We start from the raw sequence: 16,159 nt of genomic DNA, 5'->3' as shown, positions 1-16,159 counted from the left end.
GAAAAGTGTCCCTTATGGTGACCAGGAGGGGTCGGTCCTGCATGGTCCTGCATGTGGATGGGAGATGAAGGGAGGGCACCGCGGGCGGCAGCCTGGACCCGCCCAGGAGGGACATCAGGTGGAGGCCATTGTCCCAGAGTCGAAACTCCCACAGTCCCTGCTGCCTACTTGCCCAGGTGGGAGGACGACTCCCCTCGAGGAGCCTGTGCCCCTGAGGACCCAGGGTCCCCAGCCCTGGGGAAGGGGTGGAGGGGGCGAGCCCTGGAGCTGCACGCTGTGGCCAGTTAACGGTGGGGGCGGAAATCCCGTGCGCAGGAGCGCCCCAGCTCCTTCCCGGCCCCACTGCCGTGGCCCGCCGCCCGCCCGCCCTCGCCGCACGGCCCCCCGCACCTGGAACCTCCTTTCAACAGTTCCCGCCAACGGAGCCGAGAGCCAGGAGCACCGCCTGATGCGGGCACTGAGCAGCCAGGGCCGGAGGGTACCTGCGCGCGTTAGTGGGGGCTGGGGACCACTGCTCGGACCGGCCGGCTGGACGCCGCCCTGTCAAACGGCGCCCTCTGTTGGCTAGTTGTGGGCGGCAGATGCCTAGGCCTCCCGAGGGGCCTCCAGGGGCCGGCTGCCCAGGCGCATGCCCGCTCCCGCACCGCAGTGGCCCGAGCCCCTCCTCTGGGCAGTGGGCGGCGAGCTGGGTTTAGTGTGTGCCGAAGGAGGTGGGCACAGCTCTACGCCCTTGGCCCTGCTGCTTCTGCCCCTGTCGCCGCCCGACCCTGGCCCAGGGCCCCGTCAGCCAGTAGGACCCGCCAGAGCTGTTGCCGGGGCGGGGATGTGTCCGAGCCCGCGGCAGCAACCACACCGCCCAGGGCTGCCCTCCCACCCTGCCCGAACACCCTCTTTGCTACCAGCGCCCTCCCTGCCGGCAACCACGTGCCCCAGACTCTGTGGAGCCCTGACCGAGGCCCAACATTGGCCTTGGGAAGGGGTAGGGGGAGCACACCCAACTCCAGGAGGGCGTTCCAGACCAGGAACAGCAGTGCTGGGAGGAGGCCAGGCCCCTCTGCTCGGCACCAGGCCCGTGTCCCCCAAATCCCACGTGCCAGCCTCCCTCCTCCGACTTGGAGGAAGTGACCGAAGCAGGACTCAGTGTGGTGTCCAGGAGGCCTGGGGCCTTGGCTCCCCTTCTGAGCAGACCCACCATCGCCTCCTGGGTCCCACATACCCGCAGGGGCTCAAGGTCTGAGACCCTGGAAGACTGAGGAACTGCAGAAAGGGCCACCTCCTCGCTTGGGCTCTCAAAGACTTTACGGCTCACTGTGGGTTAGAGACACCCATGTTCTCAGCAGCATTGTTCCCAGAAGCCGAGACGTGGAAACAAACCAAGTGTCCATCCACAGAGGAATGGATGCACAAAATGAGGCCCATCCACCCAGTGGAGTATGGCTCAGCCTGAAAAAGGGGGGAAATTCTGACACCTGCTACCACATGGAGGACATTACGCTCCATGAAACAGGCCAGTCACTGAAGGACATACTGCGTGAGGGACCCAGAGCCGTCACATCCACAGGAACAGAACGTGGACAGTAGGGGCCGGCGGCTGTGGGCAGGGAGGGGGAATGCTGTTTAATGGGGACAGAGTTTCAGTTTGGGAAGGTGGAAGATCCCAGAAATGGCTTGGCACGCGGGAAGAGCTCAGCTCCCGTGTCCAAGGGCTTGAACGTGCTTGGTGCTGCAGGACGTCCGCCGCGGGGACTCTCAGGGGCTGGGTTCCTCCGCCACAGGGGTCGCTGAGGAAAACCTCCAGCCGAGGAACGCGAGAACGCCAGGGCCTTTGTGGTAAAGTGACATTCCCAGCACACCTCCGTAAACAATTGGGCCACAGCCAGGAGGCCAGACTCGAGTTCGGTAATCAAGAATCTTTTAGATTCTTTCTGATCCAAAGTGGGACAGCGGAGGGAGAAACAGGGAAAGCTGCCCGCCCTCCTTGTGGAGTGCACCCGGGCCCTGTGGCCCGGTTCTGTGGGTGCCCGCTGCGGGGGGCAGCCCACTGCAAGGCCGGCGGCTGGGTCCCGGTGGGAGAGGGGCCCCACCTGCCCCGCCCCCGCTCCCCTGCTTGGTCGCCTCCACCTGTCTACAACCTCTGCCCGCTTCCTCGGCTTCCCCGCAGTGAGCCCAACAAATCTTTGCTGCATGTTATTCTTTTAAAAAAAGAAAGAGTAACAGTCTTCCTTTTCCAGTTTAATAGCCATCGTTTAAATAAGTCTGGGGTGATTTTTCCACATTCTTAGATTCTTTTTTCTACGTATGCATCTTGCAGGATCTGTTATTAATTCCCGAGACGACCAGATCCTCTGTTAGGAGAGAAGGACGATGCAGGAGGGCTCCCTGGTCCTGCGGAGCGCCCTGGGCAGGAGAGGGACCCACAGTCCCCTTACTGCTGGCGTCAGTGGGCCCAAGGGAGGCAGAACACTTCACGAGTGCCAAGGGACCCACGGGGGATGCCGGGGGGGTCACCAAAGATGGGCAAGGGCGTCTAGCCCACAGCCCACCCACTGAACTTGGAGAAGCTGAAATGCCCCTAGCAGCCCCTAACAGGCTTCATGAGAGCTGCAGGTCCCACCCAGGGCAGCTCCCCTGGGGACACGTGGTGATGCCAGGAGCCAGTGTTGGTTGTCATGACTGGGGGGTCACCTAGTAGATGGGGGCCCCGGATGCAGGCCCAGTGCACAGGACAGCCCCCCTCACCCCACGAAGAATGATCTGGCCCCATGTGCCGAGAAGCAAAGCAGAGCAGGTCTGGGGGGAAGAGTCCAGCCCCTGCAGGGACGGGCAAAGCTCCCACCGTGGGGACCGCAGGGGCACATGGATCTACATGGAACAGACTGTGTGTAAAGACACAGCCACTGCTAGAAACACTAACTCCACTCACCCCTGACAGTCCACGCACCCTGAGGGGAGGGCACGATCACCTCGCTGGAGAAACTGAGGCCCAGCCAGGGCAGCCCGGCTTGGCTAGGTCTCGCTTTCCCCCTGCTCACACATCTGGGGTCAGGAGTGGGAGGCTCTCAAACAGAGCCCGTCACCCCAAGGCAGACAGCACTGAAGGAACGGTCAGGCTGGGGCAGCTAGAGGTCCTCGCGGGTGGGGCTCAGGTCCACTCGCTGGGCCTCTCCCAACAGCAGGAAGGTGCACAGCCCCAGGCTGCTGACGGCAGCCACCAGGTTGAACATGGACGTCCAGGAGCCCGTAGTCTCGATGAGGTAGCCCCCCAGGCACACGCCCACGACACCTGCAGCAGACGGGGGGTAGACAGGCCGAGTGCTCCGGGGCCGTCCTGAGGGCAGTGCCGAGGAGCGCAGCTGGTGGTGGGGTTCCAGGACGGGAGGCCAGGGGCGGCCTGAGGGACAGAAGCTGAACTCAGGGGTCCAAGCCGCCAGGCCAAGGGAGGGCCGGCATCAGAGGGTCTCAGAAGGCCAGAGACCTCACGGGCTGCCCAGGAAAATGACCCTCACAGGTCCCTCTGCACCCCCAGGGGGAATAAGCCCCATCATTGTCATCCAGGCACTCAACCCCGGGAACCCTGGGCCTCGAGGATTTGACTCACATCGGTGGGTCAAGTGGGGGCTGGGATACGCACCATCAGAAAAGGGAACACCATGGAAAGTGGCTGGGTTCTTGCCCTGGACCAGCTCCGTGAGCTGCACTCTCCCCTCCCCACTGGTCTGGCACTGTGGGGCCCTCGATGGTGCCATGCCCACCCTGCAGGGCTGGGGCCGCCAGGAGGCACCCCAGCCCAGCCCACCTCTCACCTGCCAAGGCCCCAGCTGTGTTTGCCACACCTGCGAACAGGACAGAGGAAGAGAACAAGGACGGGTCACAGGAGGCCCCCCTATCCGGGGCAGCCCTGGGGGCCCAGGGAGGGGGCGAGGGTGGGTGAGCCATGCATGGGTGGGGAACGCAACTTCCTATTCAAACAGGGACCAGCGGTTCTCACCAAACAGAAAGCCGGCACAGGATGGGGCCAGGTCCTGGATGTTGACCGAAATGCCGCTGTGGGAAAGAGGAAAGGGGTGACCACGGGGCGGCTGCCACCCCCCTAAGCCCAGGGCTGGTCCTCTGAGCACCTGGAGCCTAGAAACTGCCAAGTGGGTACTCAGAACCCAGCCCAGCCAAGGCCTGCCCGCCACGCTGGGGCACGAGATCACACCAGGGGCACAGCCCCACTCGGGCCATCGTGCCCACCCTGGCTGTCCCATCCCCACCACGACACAGTGCAGGAATCCACTACCAGGATGAAACAAACAACAGCGGGCAGCATGGGGCAGCTCTGGTGGGAGGGGCGCCCGGCCCTTACCTGTGGTTGAAGGTCTGCAGGCCAATGGACGCTGATGCAAATACCACGGACTTACAGAAGCTTGAGGTGTGACCCAAACACAGGGCAAAGACGCTGGACAGCCCGAGGCCCATCACCTGCGGGAGAGAGGGTGGGTGGCAGGGCATGGGCTGTGGTGGACACCTGGGGTGCCCCGAACAAGGTCCGGGGGGAAAGCCCCTCCCAGCCTGCCCTGGGGATGCGTGACACGAGGCTCCTGATAAGCCAGCCCCACTGGTCGGACTGAGAGGGAAATGTGAGTGACCAGGCCCAGACATGTGTGCCAGGGCTCAGGGACACAGAGAATCCAAAACAGAGCTGGGAGAAGCGCCTCAAGTCAGCCAAGCCGGCCTCCAGCACTGACCCAGGGCACCCTCCAAATGCTTTCTGGGTTGGGTGACTGGCGACACCCCTTGGGTCCCAGGAACCAAATAGGGGTGTCCAGAGAGACCCATCCCACCCTCTCCCTACCTGCATGAACTTCCGCACAGCGATGGTCCTGTAACCTGAGCAGAGGGAGACGGGGAGATGGTCCCATTGGCCCATTTGTGCTGAGCCCCTGAGGGCCCCTGATGGGGTCCCAGCCGGCACGGCTGCAGAGAGGGAGCAGGGAAGGAAGGGAAGGGGCACTCGGCTCAAGGTGGGGTGTCCCGTGTCGTGCAGGGGGCGTGTGTACACACGTGTGCGCACGTACCTGCCCCGGGGGTCCTGTGTCCTGGGTGTGTGAGAGCACGTGTGTGTGCGCGCACGCGTGTGAGCACGTGTACACGCGTGTGCGCATGTACCTGCCCCGGGGGTCCTGTGTCCTGGGTGTGTGCGTGCACGCGTGTGAGCACATGTACACGCGTGTGCGCACATACCTGCCGCGGGGGTCCTGTGTCCTGGGTGTGTGCGTGTGCACATGCACGTGTACACGTGTGTGAGCGCGTGTGCAAGCACGTGTACCGTGCACTGGGCGTGCACCTAGAGGATCCTCTAGGACACAGTCAAGCAGACACACAGAAGGAAGGCCGCTGGGATGGTTACGAATGTGCTTTCTTCACGTTTCTCCAAATCCTCTCTTTCTCCCACCATGAGTGGGTAGCAGTTTTGTAATTAGGAAAGGACTAACATCTAAGCATGCATGTCTGTGAGCTCCTCGTCCTCGGGGGTGTTCCCTGGGGCCCCGGGCTCACATACACAGCCCACCCGGACCTACGACCTCCGACCCCACCAAGTGGCCTTTCGTCCTCTGCAGAGGGTCGGGGCTGCATCCAGGCCCCGAGGAGGAGCTCCACGGTCACAGGACTCGGACCCTCTCACGGCACCCCAAACCCCTCAGGGAAACTGAGGCTGGGGGAGGCCAGCTCTGAAGGGATGGGGTCCCACACTGATGGGAGGTCCTCGGGGGACAAGGCCCCACATCCCTGTAGAACCCCCCAGGAGGGGTGCTTCCCACCCCCCAAGTGTTACAAAGCCGGGCTGGTTCCCAGCGGCCCCTTCCCCAGGGCTCACCCTGATTGATAAGATGGTCAGAGAGAAACCCGCTGAACAGACTGGCGGGAATCGCCACCAGCCAGGGCACCACGTTGAAGACCCAACCCTGCAGGGAGGAGGGAGGCCTCAGAGGGGACAGTCTGCATGGGCCAGGTGGCTGCCCACGGCCACCGATGCCCAGGAAGGCTCTCCCCGCCCACAGGCTGGGCTCTCGGGCTCGGGGGCCTCCCTGGCCCTGACTGTCCCCCACCCTGGCCGAGCTCCAGGTCCACCAGCGCTGTCTCCCTGCAGGTCGCATCTCCCTTGTGGCTCCCCACACCGTGACCGGGCTGAGCTGGGGGTGCAGGCCCACCCTGGGGATGTGCTGCTTAGGGGGTCCTGGTCACCAGACGGGGAGGGTGGCCAGATGACCGGGCTGGTGTGAGCCAAGCTGACCAGCAGGGGGCACCCCTGCCTGCCCATGTCACGACCCCCACCCCCGGCCCATCCTCAGAAATGACCATCCACAGACTGGCCGCTGAGCCATAGGGGCGGCTGCATGCGGTCCATCCTGGGAGCGAATGCTGCGGGGGCGGCAGGAAGCTGCCCTGTCCTTCACCAGCACGTGCCGGCCAGAGGTGCCAGCCGTGAGCTTGGGTGGGGCCATCGCAGGGTCACGAGCCCGCGGCCAGAACTGACAGAGTCCAGGCGGAACCAAGGGCCCCCGTGCATGCCAGGCACTGGCTCTGTGGCCCTCCCTCACCCCGTGAGCACCAGGGCGGCCCACCCACCTTGGAGCTGGGGAATGTCTCCTCAAAGAAGGTGGGCAGCCAGGAGAGGAGGATGAAGAAGGAGCACGCAGAGGACAGCTGGGAGAAGATGGCTGCCCTGCGGGACGGGCGCCAGGCTCAGGGTCCACACGCCCCGGCCCCACACACGCCCCCCCCCCGAGCACGCCCCCACCCCGGGGCCGAGGGCGTGGAGCTCAGGAGCCAGGATGGGGGGCGGGGGACCCACGCCCGCGTAGGCTCTGGGGGGGCCGCGCGGGGAACACCCGAGACCCGCCAGGCTCCCCCCGTCCCGCGGCACCCCCCACACACTGTGGTCCCGAGACACCGGCTCACCAGACGGAAGGCTTTCGGAAAAGCTGCCTCCAGGGAACTTTGGTGTGCCTGGACACTGGCACGCCTTGCGCCAAGACACCCAAGGCCAGGATGAGATCTGAGGGGAGCAAGGTGTCCCACGTGAAAGCTACTCAGAATCGGATGACAGCATCGCTCACAGCCGACCGGCTTCTGGGGGCAGCTCCTGGGGGCCGGCGCCCCGACAGCCCTGTGGCCCTGCCTGGCTGAGTGTGGGTCCCGCCACGCCATCCTCCCGGCGAGCATCTTGGGTTGTCGGCATTTACGTTGAGGGTCAACGCTCGTGTTGAGAAACAACGTTTGTCAGCCCTTCCCCTGCCCCCGGAGCCCCCAGGCCCTGCTTCCTGCAGTCCTCAGACCAGCTGCTCCTCCAGGCAGCCTGTGCCTGGAGGACAGCTATCCCCGTGTGCCTGCGCCTGCCCGGGCACAGCTCTGAGGCCGGAACCTGGCCAGAGCCGGCCCGAGAGCGGGCTCTCCTCAGGCTGCAGACGGGGCAAAGCCGCAGCTCGGGGTCCTGCGTTCAGCGGATGATAGCGGCTACTGGAGCGGACGGGCGCCAGGCCCGCGCCCCTCCCCGGGCAGCTGCGTTTGCCGGCAGTCACCCACCCGGCCACGGTTACCTTTTTCACTCAGCAGGTACCTGTCCACGTAACACACCCACAGCAGGGTGAGCCCACCAGAGAAGTAGAAGACACTCGGCCAGCCGCACCAGTCCAGGAGCAGGGAGCCCACGGCCCCCGTCACCAGCGTCCTGGAGGACAGACAGCAGCATGGCCGTGACCCCAGGCTTCACTCAGGCAAGACGACCCTCTGAGAACCCCAACCCGGCCGCGGGAGCTCGTCGCCAGAGAAGCAGGCTCAGAAGCCCCAGTCTGAACATATTTGGTGAAGCGTTTCAAGCTTTTGGGGAGACTTCTGGATGCCTCAGACCTGGGGGATGTGGGCACAGCCACGTGGCTGTGACGTGGCATGGGGGCCCTGCCTTGCTCTAATTTCTTGCTTCCAGGCCTTCAAGTTGGCCTCCCATTGTGGTGTGGCTCCTTCTAAACTAAAAAAGGCTGCGAAGAAGAAGGGGTGGTGTTGGGAACTCAAATAAAGCCTCCGTGCTGTCCAGCTTCACGGGGCAGACAGGCTGAAATTCTGATTTCTTTTTTTTTTTTAATTTGAAATTCTCAGATTTCTAAATGCAGAAGCAACAGAGCCCAGCACAACGCCCGGACGCCTGGCGGCTCCCAGGGTCCCAGACACCCCCGTGGGGCCTCCCCTCCCACACGCCCGGCCATCCGCAGACCTCCAGCCAGGACGGTTAAAGGAGAAGACATAGGAAGGAGAGCGGGGCCAGCAGGCCTGGGGGATGCCTTCCCCTCACAGCCTCTGTGGGCAGAGTCTCTCCCTGTGCATCTCAGTGCAAGACACGGGCCCAGGGCGCCCAGCTGAGGCGGGATTTCAGGAAAACAGCATGTCCTTCTTTGTGCAAGTTTGCCCCATGCAGTTTATCCAGAATTCCCGTTCCACTGGGCGCCCTGGGTTTTTATTTGGGCTGCTACTGGGCCATCCACGGGCACCCCCGACCCTCTGATTTCTTGCCTACATCCTGGGGGCAGCGACGTCAGGGGCCTGAGCCCAGGGGCGGCAAGGCCCCATCTGCACAGCAACATGGCCCTTCTCCCCGAGCGAGGCCTCCATGCGGGAGCATGGGAATCACGTCTGGACCACGCCCACTGCCCCACTCCCCAGTGGACGGCACCCCTCTGGCTCCCCAGCACAGATGAAAGGGCCTCGGGGGAGTGGCCGCTGCCCCAGCCCACATGCCTCAAAGCCACACCATCTGCCCAGGTGCCGGGGACAGGACATGCACAGGGAGGCACTTTGCACAGGGATGGCGCGTCTCCCACAGCACGGAACCAGCCGCCCGCATCACCCTGAGCCACAAACACGCCCACATGGCCTGTCCCTGCCCGGACCCCCTGGGCACACCCCCTGTCCCCCGGGCTCCCTGGGCCAGGACTTACCCGAACTGGGAGCCAGCCCCCACGGCACTGTAGGTGAAGGCTCGCTCGCTCTCTCGTACCTTCTGGGACAGCAGGCTGGTCAGCGCCGGGAAGTACACGCCTGAAACAAGCGGAGAGCTGTGTCCCCCAACAGTCAGCCGGGGCCAGCGAGGGTGGCCAGACAGGGCTGGGAGCCAGGCTGGGAAGCTCCCCGGGACCCATCTGGGATGACTCAAGTTTGGGGTGTCCTTCTTGCTCACCTCACCCCCAAGGGACCAGCAGGACTCAGCTAAAGACTCTCAGCGTGGGGGACAGCTGCGCTCACGGTCGGGCCACCAGCGCAGCTGTGGGAATGACCCTGACACTGGCCTCGGGGCCACACCAGCCCCAGCGTCCTGGCGCTGACGCCCACACTCACGCCCACTCTCGCGCCCACGGCGCACGGACAGCCCTGTGCAGCCGCGGTGCCCCACGTGACCTTGCCCTGCGCGCCACCAGCCCTCGCCCTGGGGGGCAGGGAAGGGAGCTTGGCCCCTCCCTGTTATTTCCTTACAACTTCCTGTGAGCCTACAATGATTTCAAAATCTGATTTTGCGGCTCCCTTTTCTATGCTCTTCTCTAAAAGCACCAGGAAAAGCTAAGAGGCCAGCGGGTGAGACAGGACTTGGCCTTCCCATCAGGGCCCCGTCCCCCAGCCCACGCCAAGTGCCACTAGTCACCCAGAGTGATGGCTGCCCCTCGAGCCCCCCTACTGGGCCACAGACCGGCCTCCCAGGAAGATGGGTCAGGGCCACCTGGCTGGGCGCCCAGAGAGCCGGCTCCTGCCCAGAAACCCCAGCCGGCATGCAACAGCCTGGCTGCAGGACCAGCCCCAGGCCACATGTGGGCGCATGGGGTGAACTCACAGGAGCCGACTGCCCGTGGGCCAGACTGCTGGGGCAGGTCAGCAGATCGGTAGCAATGTGGGTCCCGGGGGGCTTGGCCAGGGGCAGCCTCTGCCCAGCCTCACGCAGACACTCAGCAAGTCCCCACCGTGCCCGCGCACCACGCTGGCTGCCGCCCATGCCTCTGGAGCAGCCTCTCCGGCAGAGGAGGATCCGACGTTAGAAGGTGCCAGACTTGGCAGCGTCTCTAGAGAAGGCCCGGCGCTGCGGCGTCAGACCGGCCCGGGGGCCGCCGCGGGCTCTGAGCCCCTACTCTGTGCCTGGGCCGCACTGCCAGCCCGTGGCTCCGGAGACCTCCCCGCGGCCACACGGAGCCGCTGACACCCTCTTCTGGTGTAGGCGCACTGCACGCGGGGGCACAAGTGAGGACATGTGTGTGCACACACGTGCACGCACACTCGCCCAGGGACGACGCACTCGCCTTGCTCTCCCATGGCTGAGACCAGGGGCGGCAGCTACCAGGTAGCCCTACCTTGGAGCAAACCCGTGAGGATGCGAGAGAAGGTCATGAAGACCAGGTGGGCGCTGCCGAGCCGGGCGAGCAGTGGGGTGGCGGCCGTGATGACCCCCCAGGCGGAGGCAGACAGCAGGATGACCTTCTCACCACCGATCCTGGAGGACGACAGGAGGACAGTGACGGGAGCTGTGCAGCCGGGCGGGCAGGCGGGCCGGGAAGATCCTGCCCGGGGGAACCAGGGCCCAAGCCTGCTCAGAGCGGACCCGGGCTGGGCACGGCTGCCTTGTCCTCCTCTGCCGAAGCCGTGGGCGGTAGGAGCACAGCTGAGCCTGTCCGTCTGTCCCAACAAGCATCCCACTGGGCTGCCGGGGGCTCCTCAGGGTGCTGGGCACCTACCCCCCTCCGACCGCCACCCCCATGGAGCTCGGCTCTCCCAGGTGATGTCCTGTCTGGGGGGGCCCTTCCCCACACTCACTCTGCAGGAGCCGCCTCCCCCGAGGGCGGCCCAGCCCTGCATGGGGGGCAGTGCTGCTCACCGGTCCCCCAGGTGGCCGCCCACCACCTGCGTCAGGCAGTAGCCCCAGAAGAAGCTGCTGAGCACGATGCCGGCCTCCTTCTTGTTCCAGCCGAAGTCCTGGCTCATGGAGACGGCGCACACGGGCATGCTGACGCGGGCAGAGTACAGCAGGCAGGTGCCCAGCAGCAGTGTCCCCGTCCACACCTGGCATTCGGGCCTGCAGGACAGAAGGGGCTGCGTCAGGCCCGGAGGGGCAGTATGGCCGCCTTCAAACACCTCGTCCCCCTGTCCGTGGCTCGGAGAGCACGGGCCGACACTGGAAACAAATCGCTCGCGGCAGCATAGGCTGGGAACAGCCAGACGGCCAGCAGAAGGGCAGGTAAGACAAAGCACACCCGGAGGATTGTACCCCAGGACTGGCCGTCAGGATCCAAGCACCCAGCTCCCATGCAGCTGACAGCTCAGCAACCCGCCCAGGGGGCCCCGGGGCTGAGACCGAGGGAGGGCCTCCCACGGGGTGGGAGCAGGACGGTGGGTCCCCAGAGGGTCCCCAGGAAAGTGGTGTCTGCCCAGCAGAGGACATCGAGCAGGCGGTGCTGGGCGGCCAGCAGGGGGACACAGCGCTGTCGGGGTGGTTGGCTCTTGGAGAACCTGGGCAGGGGTGAAGAACTGCTGGCTGCCGGGGGAGGTGGCCAGGCAGGTGGGCCTAGAGGGACGGTCCTCGAAACTCCTGGCCCGTGCTCTGTGACTGTCCCTGAGACCAGGGAAGTCAGAAACTGCCCCAGCCAGGAGGACATGACAACCCCATGCATGTGGGGCCCTAGTGGGGTCCTGGGGCATCAAAACAAACAGCAGCAATCTCAACAAATGATGGGCTTTGGCTCCTAGTGCTGTGTGGACATCCGCCAACGGGACAAAGGCAGGACACGGACAAATGTGGCGGCAGGTGCGTGGGCACAGGGGACCCCAGGTCCTTCAGAGTGACTCTGGAAATCGAGAACTGTCCTCAGAGACGAAGCTGACTTTTCAATGACAGGAGGGGGAGGAGCTGTGGGCGACACCCAAGCAGGTGGGAGGTGGGCGGGGCGCCCGGGGCGCTTGCAGTGTCTGGGGTGGCGGGCGTGGCACCGAGGGGCGGGCGTGAGGATAGCGGAGAGGCCTGGAAGCAAAGCGGCAGGGAGCCCAGGGGTCCCGCCCGCACCAGACGTCCCCAGTGAGGCACAGGGGCAGGCGGCTGGCTCCTCCCCGGGGAAGAACGACCTCCAAGGCCTGAGGGCACCTTCTTGCCAATGGGTGGTGCCCACGCCAGGAACCGGGTCACTGGGCCTGACAAGCTGTGCCCGCCACCCACAGGCAGGCGCCGACCTGGCACAGGGCCCGCCTCGCTGGGGGAACAGCTGAGCAGCGGCACGTCAGGCTGCCCCCTCCCAGCAGGGTGGACGATGACTGTGGGAGCTGTCCTGGGGACTCATCAGGGGAGTGCGGGTTTGCACCTGCCATCCGTGGCCCGCTGCCATGCTGGGGCTCTGGTTGGGGCTGTGGACTGGCCTCTTCGAGCCTGTTTCCTCAATGAAGAAGGGCTCATGCCCATGACATCTGCCTCCTTCATGGGTCAGTAAATAGCGGAGTGACCAGCAAGTTCCTGATGTCCCCACAAGGAGTTATTGTCACTGCCCGGGAGGGAGGCAAGGCAACCATGTCCACATCCTCGGGCCGGCAGGTCCACGTGGGTCCACGCCCCCTTGCAAACCACCATGTTCTTTCTCACAGTCAGGGAGGAGGATGCACTCTGCACGACCAGGCCTCCCTGGCCGCCACCCTCCGCAGCCAAGAGCCGCTGCCCTCAGACAGGCCGCAGTCCCACCAGCAGACACAGTGGATGCGAGGTTCGACAGCATCTCTCAGGGGTTTCGGGGTCCCAACAGCCCAGCCTGCTGTCCCCCAGCAGACCCATAACTGCAGGCCGGGCCCCATGTGGGCTGGTTTGGGAACTCCGGGTCCAGCGTGCCAGCCAGCCCTCGATGGGCTGTGTGGTGTGCTGCAGTAGAGAACTCTGCAGGCAGAGAGGCTGGGGCGCCGCCTGGGCCCGTCCCTGGGCTGCCATCCCTCCACGTGCACGGGGAAGGGGTGGGACCAAGATTTCCGAGGGGTGCCCTGGGTGGGACTCGTGGGCACCCCTCCGCTACTCTCTGCACTTACCCAGCAGTCCAGTGGGAAATAGGGTCCCCTGCTAAAAATATACCCAGTTCTGCAATTCCAGAAGCCAGACACCAGACCCTTCTTTGTCTGAGGCTGGGGGAGGGCGGTCCTCTCGGAAACTGCCCAGGGACCCCTCGTCGTCGCGCCCCACCCCCAAATGTTCCTGGAATGATTCAGAAGCCCGGATAGTGGGGCAGACCTGACAGGTGTCAGCGGCCTCCCCTGCTGGAGATGCCAGCATGGAGGGGCGGCCCGCAGGGCAGCTCACCGGCTCTCCCTCTGGGCTAGTCTTCCTGCCAGAACTGAAGACCAGGAGGTGGTGGCAGGGCAGGGGGCGGGGGGGGGTGGGCATCCGTACTTGCTCAGTGCCCATTGGACACAGACGTGGGACCCCTAGGTGTTGAGACCACTGTGGGCTCAGGCACCCATCTCCTCTGGGGTTCCAAACCTGAAGATGACACCCCCAACGTCTCCCTGGTGCCCATCCCTGGGCCTTGGCCGAACCTGGCCTGTGAGCACCTCACCCCAGGTGTCCACCCCAGGTGTTCATCCCAAGGGCAGCAGGCCTGTCGGGACACTGCTCCTTCTGAGTAGACGCCCTGCTGGCCTTCCAGGGAGGCACAGAGCAACAGTCCAGACGGCCCGTCCGAGTCAGGCCAGCTGCCGGCCTGAGCCCTGTGGCTGCGGCTGGAGCCCCTGGGGGCATGCCTGCTCGGCGGCATCACCAGGGCTTCCAGATGCCCTATGCTGGGTGGCCCCCGTGGGCCCGCAGTGTTCCTGCACCCCGTGCTCGGGCTCTCTGCAAGCGTCCGTGTGCCTGCCCGAGGAGCTTTATTCCTTTCTGTGGCCAAAGCTGTGGAGGGTCACCTGCATCCAGCATGCCCACCTGGCCCTCGGGTGCCTCTCACTGGTGACCGCGATAGCCTGGGTGGGAAGTCCAGTCAGAAACACTGGAAGGCCGGCTGAGGCCGACCCACTCCAGAAGGTTGGCCGGTACCTAGAATACGGTGCTGCCCCTTGGCCTCCTTATGACCACAGGACGCCAAGGAAGGCCCCTCAGCATGCAGGCAACCAGTCTGCTCTGAGCCTGTGTGGGGCCAGGTGCTGTGTGCCTCCTCCTGGGCCCCGGAGGCCCCCCAGGCCCTGAGCCGGCGGGCAGTGCCAGCTAGGCAGGCCAAGTGACTTCCTCTACAGCGGGTGGGGACACAGAACGAGGAAGTCTGGCTGCAGGTGGGGACCCGAAACAGACCGCTGCACAAGGGCTGGTTAGCACGCCAGGCCCAGACTCCTCCATCCCACGGAGGGCTGCTTGGGAACACAGGCCACGGCAGGATGGGCCAGGAAAGCTTCATCCTGCTCACTGGGACTGGTCCTGAGCCTCAGGTCTGTGCCCCAGCTCATCAGAATGCTTCCTGTGAACCTTCTAGAACCTTCTGCTTCCTGCCAACAGCCCTGTGCATGAGAAGCATCCATGGCTGAGCAAATGTGTGGTCACGTGTCCCTCCATTCAGAAAAGGGAAATGTGCCGGCGCTGCAGGCCAGGAGAGAACACACAGGTCCAAGGCCACTGGCTGCCCCCACCCCAGGGTTGCGGCTGAGGAGTGGCGGCCCTGCCTCCCGGGACCACGAGAGCAGACGTGTGGTTGTTGACACAGAGGGCACGCCGCATTGGCTGCGATAAACCACCACGCCCACTGTGACTGATATGACTGTCCACGCAGGGGTGGGGTCAGCCTCGTCCCAGCTGAGCCCAGCTCCACCCAGGACCCCACAGACCTCTGGAGCTGGGGCGACCTCGCCTGCCAAGGGCCTGGGGAGCTGCAGGTGCTCCTTCCTGAGCCAAGCACAGAGGGAAGAAGTTAAGGCAGGGCCAGCCAGAGCCACTGAAACAGAACCTGAGAGGGAAGTTTGCAGAACATTCTATAGCCCTGGGCCACAACCCTCTGCCCACATGGTCGTGGAGCCTGGCCTGCCACCTGGATCAGCACCTCAATAATCGGGACGGCGGGGAGGGAAGACGAGAGCAAGGCAGGCCGCAGGGCACTCTGGACCCGGCCGTAACCCAGAGCACAGAGTCCTGTCCCAGTGTTTGCCTGGCAGGGAGACACCCCACTCTCCACACCCTGTCCTACAGGAAACTTCCAGCTTCTGAGGGCTACTTCGAAATGCCAGCCTCTCTCCAACTTTCCCACTAGCTTTGACCTCATCTTGCCCCAGCCTTGGCGGGGGGGGGGGGGGTAGCTGCCCTTTAGGGGTTTCCTGCAAGCCTGTGCCTGGATGCAGGGGCAGGAATCAGCCGTCACCTACAGGGAGTGGGCTCCCCAGGCTTTCGGAGCTGGTGGACTGGCCTTGGGATCCCAGGGCCCGACTTTGGACCCAGGGTCCAGCTGGCTTGGCTGAGGGTAAGCAAGGGCTGAGGCACGGTGGTCTGGGGACTCCTCAGACAGTCCCACCTGGTTCTTGGTTGCTGCGTGTGGTCCTACCTGGCAGGGGTCAGTTCTAGGACTCACAGCTGTGCCTGTGAGCTCCCTCTCCGCCACCCCCCGGGATGCTGCCCCCCACCCCCAGGCAGACCTCCTGGGATACCTCCTGCCTGCACAACCCCAGGACCCTGGACTGGGACTGGATGGAAGGGAGGAGGGTCCTGGGTTGGGTCTAGGTACTGGTATGCTGACTGCTAGGGAAGTGCGCAACCCCAGGTGGAGGGATGGTGGCCTCGCCCCCTCCCCAAGCCACCACCCCGCCCCACACCTTGGCCCCACCTGGACCACTGGGAGTCCTCGGCCCCGTCCCTGTGGGCTTCTTCCGGCGGCGGCAGCGGCTGCATGGGGGGCGCAGAGCGTCCAGGTCCGGCTCCTGCCTGGCCGACCCACACAGGCAGCACCGCCCAAGGCCACGTGTCAGTCCCAGCGGCGCTTCCGTCTGGCGCTCCTAGGACGTGTCGCCCCCAGACGGCCACCGCGGAGGGCGGGCGGGTAGGGCGGGGCACACCACTCAGTTCCCGCCCCCCCCCCCCCCCCGCGCTCTGCAGGCGGCGGGCAGGGTCCACCTCCCTGCCGCTCCTGGGGCCGTCTGGGGCCACCGTCAT

At 64.9% G+C, this 16,159-nt stretch overlaps 1 protein-coding gene across 1 annotated transcript; it reads right to left on the bottom strand.

The window, feature by feature from the left end:
- Window positions 1-2,233: 2,233 nt before the first annotated feature.
- Window positions 2,234-15,977, bottom strand: SLC17A9 (solute carrier family 17 member 9). Its single transcript, XM_021677782.1, has 13 exons — window positions 15,834-15,977; window positions 10,892-11,089; window positions 10,371-10,510; window positions 8,976-9,075; window positions 7,584-7,714; window positions 6,946-7,042; window positions 6,613-6,709; window positions 5,861-5,948; window positions 4,838-4,872; window positions 4,349-4,464; window positions 3,989-4,044; window positions 3,804-3,833; window positions 2,234-3,283 (listed from the first exon to the last, which is right to left on the bottom strand). Exons 1-13 carry the CDS (start codon window positions 15,896-15,898, stop codon window positions 3,120-3,122), a joined length of 1,317 nt encoding a protein of 438 aa, XP_021533457.1. The 5' UTR covers window positions 15,899-15,977; the 3' UTR covers window positions 2,234-3,119.
- Between the last annotated feature and the right edge of the window lie 182 nt (window positions 15,978-16,159).

Source organism: Neomonachus schauinslandi, chromosome 10, assembly GCF_002201575.2.
Source record: "Neomonachus schauinslandi chromosome 10, ASM220157v2, whole genome shotgun sequence".
In the NCBI taxonomy this organism is placed as follows: Eukaryota; Metazoa; Chordata; class Mammalia; order Carnivora; family Phocidae; genus Neomonachus; species Neomonachus schauinslandi.
The sequence above is the reverse complement of the archived record's forward strand: the minus strand, read 5'-3'. Positions and strand labels throughout refer to the sequence as shown.

Coding starts and splice junctions, on each gene's coding strand:
- SLC17A9 (XM_021677782.1), bottom strand. CDS start 15,898: ATGCAGCCGCTGCCGCCGCCGGAAGAAGCCCACAGGGACGGGGCCGAG. Junction 4,873..5,860: donor TGACCATCTTATCAATCAGG/GTGAGCCCTGGG, acceptor CCCTCTGCTCAG/GTTACAGGACCATCGCTGTG. Junction 3,834..3,988: donor CTGTGCCGGCTTTCTGTTTG/GTGAGAACCGCT, acceptor TCCTGTTCGCAG/GTGTGGCAAACACAGCTGGG.